Source organism: Chaetura pelagica, unplaced genomic scaffold (genome assembly GCF_000747805.2).
Source record: "Chaetura pelagica isolate M959 unplaced genomic scaffold, ChaPel_1.0 scaffold603, whole genome shotgun sequence".
In the NCBI taxonomy this organism is placed as follows: Eukaryota; Metazoa; Chordata; class Aves; order Apodiformes; family Apodidae; genus Chaetura; species Chaetura pelagica.
The window spans coordinates 12,325-18,868 of NW_009952810.1; the positions used below are offsets into that span (position 1 = coordinate 12,325).

Sequence of the window (6,544 nt, forward strand, 5' to 3'; positions counted from 1 at the left end):
CAAGCTCCAACTCTGCCCTGGGGAGCCCAGAACCTTCTTCTCCAACCCCCACGGCTCCTCCCAAGGGGCCAAACCCTCCTTGGTTGGGGTCCAAGCCCTGGGTTCTCCATCCAGAAGGACATTTCTCCAGCCTGAAGCCCCAGGTTGGGGGCCCAAAGCTCCACTTGGAGCCTCCAACCCTTGATCTTGGGAGCCCAGAGCAGCAGGGCTGGAGGACACACCCTCCCTTGGATCTCCAAACCTCCACTTTGGGGCCAAAAACCATCTCATTTGGGGTCTCCAAGCCTCATTTTTGCTCCTCAAAGCCCCATCTTGACCTCCTGTTGGGCCTCTAAGTCCCCTTTCCAGACCTGGAACCTCCTGGAGCCTCCCAGGAAGCTCCTCAGACCCAACCCCTTCATCTTGGGAGGCCACCAACCTCCTCAGAGGGAGGTTTGGAACCCTCTGCCATTCTCCTCCCTGACTCTGCCGGGGGGTGGGGAGGTCCTGGGGTGGTTTCTTCTGCCTCAGGCCACCAGGTTTCCTGTTGGTTTCCGGCCAGGAAGGGGCTGGAGCTTCTGCTGGTGGAGAAACTGCCCCAGGGCTGATGGAGCAGGAACCTGGGGGGGAAGGGAAAAGTGACCCAGCCCCCCAGGTCCCACCTCCCCCTCCCTGGGGCTCCAGCAGCAGCTCCAGGAAGCCCCAAAACCGCAGATGGGGGAGGAACCCGAGAGGAACCTGAGGCACCACTCGGGGTTTGGGGGGGGGAAGCTCAGACCAGGGTGATGGGGGGAGGAACCTCCTGGGGTTTGGGGGTGGGGAAGGACCTTGAGGACCATCCTCACACCTTTTCCAGACCTGCCCTGGGGCAGTTTCTCCACCAGCAGAAGCTCAGGGTCTCCCCACCCTCCTAGAGCAGAAGTTCCTCCTCAGACCTGACCCAACCCTCCCCTTTCCAGCCCAAACCTGCTCCCCCAGGCCCTGTCCCTCCCTGCCCTGCTCCAGCTCCAGCTGGACCCAAACCTTCATCTTCTGACCCCAACTCCCACCTAATGACCTTCTCACCCACCTGGGATGGACCCAAAGCTCCATCTTCAGTGTCTCACCCTGATCACCTTCAAGATCTGGAGGATCTTGATGGTCCCACCAACCCCAACCCCTTCCAGGATGGTCCCATCACCCCACATGGTGGGTTGGAGAGGAATTTATTGACCACGATGGTCACGATGGTGGCCCAAGGGTTGATCCTGTCCCAGGAGGTGGTGGGAGATGGAGGGTGGGGACATCCCCACCTCCCACCTTCAGGTGGCTCCACTTGGGACTTCCCCATCCAGGAAGGACTCAGAAAGTGACACTGACCCAGTGGGACCAGGGCAGATGTTTTCTGGAGGGGAAGGGGTGGGAGGAGGAGAAGGGGGAGGTCAGGTCCAGGTGGGACCATGATGGGGGTTCAGGTGGGACCATGGATGGAGGTTCATATCCAGGTGGCACCATGATGGAGATTCAGGTGAGACCATGATGGGAGTTAAGATCCAGGTGGGACCATGGGGGAGGTCCAGGCCCAGGTGGGACCCTAGGGTTCAGCTCCACTCCACCCTGTAGTTCTTGCCCAGCTCCAGCTCCAGGCGGGTGATTTCCAGGACCTGTGAGCAACAGGAGGAGGGACCCAAGATGGGCCTGAGTGACAACCCCCCCCAGGTGGGGGCTCTTGTACCCACCCTGAGACCCTTGGAGGCATCAAGAAGGTCTCCCCTCAGCCTTGTCTTCTCCAGGCCCAGCTCCCTCGGCCTTTCCACTCCCCTCCCCATCCTGGTGACCCTGCCCAGGACCTTCTCCCCCAGTTCCCAGTCCCTCTGGAACTGGGGGAGCCCAGAGCCGGCCACGGTTCTTCAGGTGAGACCTCAGGAGTGGCCCAGGAGAGGGGCAGGGTCCCCTCCTTGGCCCTGCTGGACACGTCTCTCCTGGTCCAGCCCAGGCCAGGGTTGGTTTCTGGGCTGGGTCTGCAGGTTGCTGAGACTCAGGGTCACCTTCTCCTGGACCAGCACCTCCAGGTCCTTCTCCTCCAGCCTCTTCTCCACCCAACCTGCCCAACCCTGCTGAAGGACCTGGCACTTGACCTCGAGGAAGTCGAGGAGAACACGTCTCCATGTTCTGCTGCTTCAGCTCCTCCTCCTCCTCCCCATCTCCTCCTTCTCCAGCCCTGGCCCCACCTTTTTCCCCCAACCCCCAACCCCCACCTCCTGGGCCTTCCTCCTGGAAGAGGAGGGAGGGAAATGAGCCTGGAGACAAGGTGGGCAACTCCAGGAATGGTCCTCGGGTGGGGGCTCCGTGGACCTGGTGCCAAAGTGCTCTGAGCTCCAACTGGTCATGGGGTGGGTTGGGTGGGAAGGGACCTTCCAGATCATCTAGATCCAACCCCCCTGCATGGGCAGGGGCACCTCCCCCCAGCCCAGGTTGCCCCAAGCTCCACCCAACCTGCCCTTGAAGACCCCCAAGGATGGAGCAACCACCTCGAAGACCCTCTAGATGATCCACCAGGTGGTCCCACCCAACACAAACCCATCCATGACTTCAAGACCATCCAGATCCAAACCCCCCCACCACGGGCAGGGGCACCTCCCACCAGCCCAGGTTACTCCAACGCCACCCAACCTGCCCTTGAAGACCTCCAAGGAAGGGTCTTGAAGACCCTCTAGATGATCCACCAGGTGGTCCCACCCAACCCAAACCCACCCATGACCTAAAGACCATCCAGATCCAACCCCCCCATGGGCAGGGACCCCTCCCACCAGCCCTCCCTGTCCCACCACCCCCAACATCTCACCCCCCCTCAACCAGAAGAACCTTCTCCTCCTGTCCCACCTCAACCTCCTTCAACTCCACCCAAAAAAACCCAACCCTTTAGGTCTCCAGGACCAACCACCACGTGTCCCCAAAGAGGGTCCAAAAAGAGGCTTTTCCACCCCCAAAAAACCACCCCAACCCTGGTGACCATACCTGGTTCTGGCTGTCGTAGCTCACCTGGGGGGAGGAGGGGACCACCTGCCCCTCCTGCCACACCCTCACCTGTCCCACCACCTGGGGCAGCCCCAGCACCTTCACCTGGGTCACCTGCAGCTGCTGAGGGTCCTGGTACCCGGCGTGAAGGACCCGCAGCTCCAGGGCACCCTGGGGAGGGGGGGGAGGGTCTTCATTAGTCCTTGGGGCTACTTAATGACTTGAAACAACATCTGGTCACTTCAAAACAACTTTTCATGCCTTTTAAATTGGTTTTAATCCCTTTCTATTAGATCTCAATCAGTTTTGGGAAGGTAAAAATAAGCATTATTAATGATTAATACCTTTTTAATAACTTCTAATAATGTTAAAATAAGAATTAATAAGTATTAATGCCATTTAATGCCAGTTAATCAATTATTAACAATGATTAATTAAGGACATATCAACACTTCTAAAAAACTTACTGTGATGTTTAAATCACTTTTAATACCTTTAAAATAGATTTTAATATCTTTTTAATAGCTTTTAATAACATTAAAATAAGCATTAATAAATATTAATACCATTTAATGCCAGTTAATAAATGATTAATAACTTGGACATATCAACACTTTTCAATAACTTATTGTGGTATTTAAATAATTTTAATACCTCTTGAATATGTTTTAATAACATTGTATTTTAATAACATTTTATTAGCTTTTAATAATTTACAATTTAATAACTTCCTATTAGATTTTAATAACTTATTATATTTTAATAATATTTTATTATATTTTAGTCACTTATTATATTTTAACAACATTAGATTTTAATAAGTTTTAATAACTGTTGATAACTTCTAATAACGTTAAAATAAACTTTAATAAATATTAACAGCATTTAAATACCATTTAATCAATTATTAATAACTTTGAAGAACGTTTAATAACTTGTTAATAACTTCTGTGATTTCAAAATTATTTAATACCTTTTAAATATATTAATATTATTTATTAGATGTAATATTATTATTTAAGATATCTAATATATTATCTAATATTATTTCATATATTTAAGACCTTTTCCATGTATTTTCATAACTTTTAACAAGGTTTAATAACTTATTAATGAGCACTAATCATGTTTAATACCTTTTTAATATCACTTAATAACTTGGAATAATATTTAATAACCTTTTAACAGATTTTTTGACGTTTAAATAAGTTTTAATAAATTCTTAATATATTTTATTACCTTTTAAATATTCTTAAATCATTTTAATAACGTTCAAATGAGCATTAATAAAGATTAATAACAGGTTAATAGCTTTTAATAAATTGAAGTGCATCTAATAAGCTATTAATAACTTTTTGTGATGTTTAAATAATTTTACTACCTCTTAAATGTATTTTATTACCTATTTAATAACTTATAATAAAGTTCAAATAAGCATTAATAAATATTAATAACATTTTAATAGTTTTTAATGCATCATTAATAACTTTGAATAACATTTAATAATTTTAATACCATTTGGTGACTTCGAAATCACTTTTATTACCTTTTAATTGCATTTTAATAGCTTTTAATAACTTCTAATAGCTTCTAATAGCTATTAATTATTTTAATTAACACTCATTAATTTAAAATGACTCTTGTTTTAAGACTTCCACTGACTTCACGACTATTAATTACTTATAATAATTATTATTAATAAATTACTGCCCATATTGCAGATTTCTAGTCAATATTATTAGTAGCCAATAAATTAACACTATTAGAAATTAATCATTAGACTAATTACTGCTGTAATTAGCTACAATTGGCATATTCTTAATGAACTTTTGAACATCATCTCTCCTTTCTGAATTAGAGTAATTCTAATTAATTCTAAATGAAAATAATAATAATTACACGTTCTAATGGTATCTAATAATCAATTATTAAGCCTAATACTCATTTACTAGCGCCTATAAATACATTATTAACGATTCTAACCAGTTATTAGCGGATCGGGCAAGAAGCAGGAACAGCCTCGCTTGGTCATTAACGCTATTAATTGTGTTAATTAAGACCCGCCCACAACCCGCCCCCACCTCGCATTAAGTAATAGGTGTTAATTAAGTACCCAGCGCTAATTACCCCCCCCAGCAGGACCTACCGGGGTGGCAACGAATGACGTCAGCAGGTACACGCCCTCCTCGTGCGCGTCTGGGAAGAGGGAGGGAGAGTTTCGATCAATTAACAGTCAATTAAGTCAATTAGTTAATTGATTAATAGCCGATTAATTAATAAAGAGGTTGATAAAAAGCTCAATAACAATAGTAATTAACGAGGTGATTAAAAGGTCAATTAAACCTCATGGAAAATATTAATAATCAGATCCATGAAACGGTCAATTAAAAGGTTCATTAGGATTATCTCGATATTATTAATATTTAACATTATTAATTACACCAAATTACCTCAATAAAAGGGCAAATTAAACGGTCAATAAATTATAACAATTAATTATTCTTTCCTTATATATTATTGTACTATTAGATATACTTAATCATTATACATTTTATTATTAATTAATACAATTAAATGCTAATTATTGATATCGTTACATCACTAATTGTATGAAAGGTCGATGAAAAGTCAATTAAAAAGTCGATTAAATAATTATTAGCACATCATTAGACATTTATGTGCTTGTTTCTGTTATTAATAAGCAGCCGTATTAATAACTAATATCCTATTAACACACTATTAATATTAATTCCTATTAATCCCTATCACTATTAATAACCACAAATACCTATCAGTAATAATTCATATTAATTCCCATCATATTAATAACCACTAATATCATCTTAATGCCCTATTAATATTAATTCCTTTTACTTACTATGAGTATTATTAACCACTACGATCCTATTAATACCCTATTAATATTTATATTAATTCCTATTAATCCCTATCAGTGTTAATCACTAGTATCCTATTAATCCCCTATTAATATTAAATTCTATTAATTCCTATAACTATTCTATATATATAACTATTCCTATAACTGCTAATATTTTATTAATAACCTATTAATATTCATTCCTATCACTATTAATATTAATATTTTTATTGATGCCCTATTAATATTAATTCCTATTAATCTCTATCACTATTAATAACCACTAATTACCTATCAATACCTTATCAATATTCATTCCTACCACTATTAATAATCATTATATCCTATTAATACCCTATTCATATTAATTCCTATTAATTGCTATCACTACTAACAACCACTAATACCCTATTAATATTCACTCCTATTAATCCCCCTCCCCACTAATAACCGCTAATACACATTAATAACCACCTTCCTCCCACCACAGGCCCCTTCATTAACCCCGTTAATCAACGTCAATCAATGGGGGGGTGAGGAACACGCAAATGAGGAACCCGCCAAGGAGGGCTATGCAAATGAGGATGCAAATGAGGGGGCAGCCCCACCAATCCGGACGCCGTCGTCCCAGTAGAGCAGCCCCCGGGCGCCCTGGGCCTCGTCCAGCGCCACCGTCACTGCCAGGGGGTT

General features: G+C 43.4%; 1 protein-coding gene across 1 annotated transcript in view; it reads right to left on the reverse strand.

Moving 5' to 3' along the window:
• Positions 1-1,559: 1,559 nt before the first annotated feature.
• The window catches only part of LOC104386435 (maltase-glucoamylase, intestinal-like), a 61,858-nt gene continuing 56,873 nt past the window's right edge, over positions 1,560-6,544 (reverse strand). The window contains 4 exon segments of the mRNA XM_009995045.1: positions 1,560-1,622; positions 2,977-3,147; positions 5,123-5,172; positions 6,463-6,531. Of these exon segments, the coding sequence (XP_009993347.1) occupies positions 1,560-1,622; positions 2,977-3,147; positions 5,123-5,172; positions 6,463-6,531 (353 nt within the window).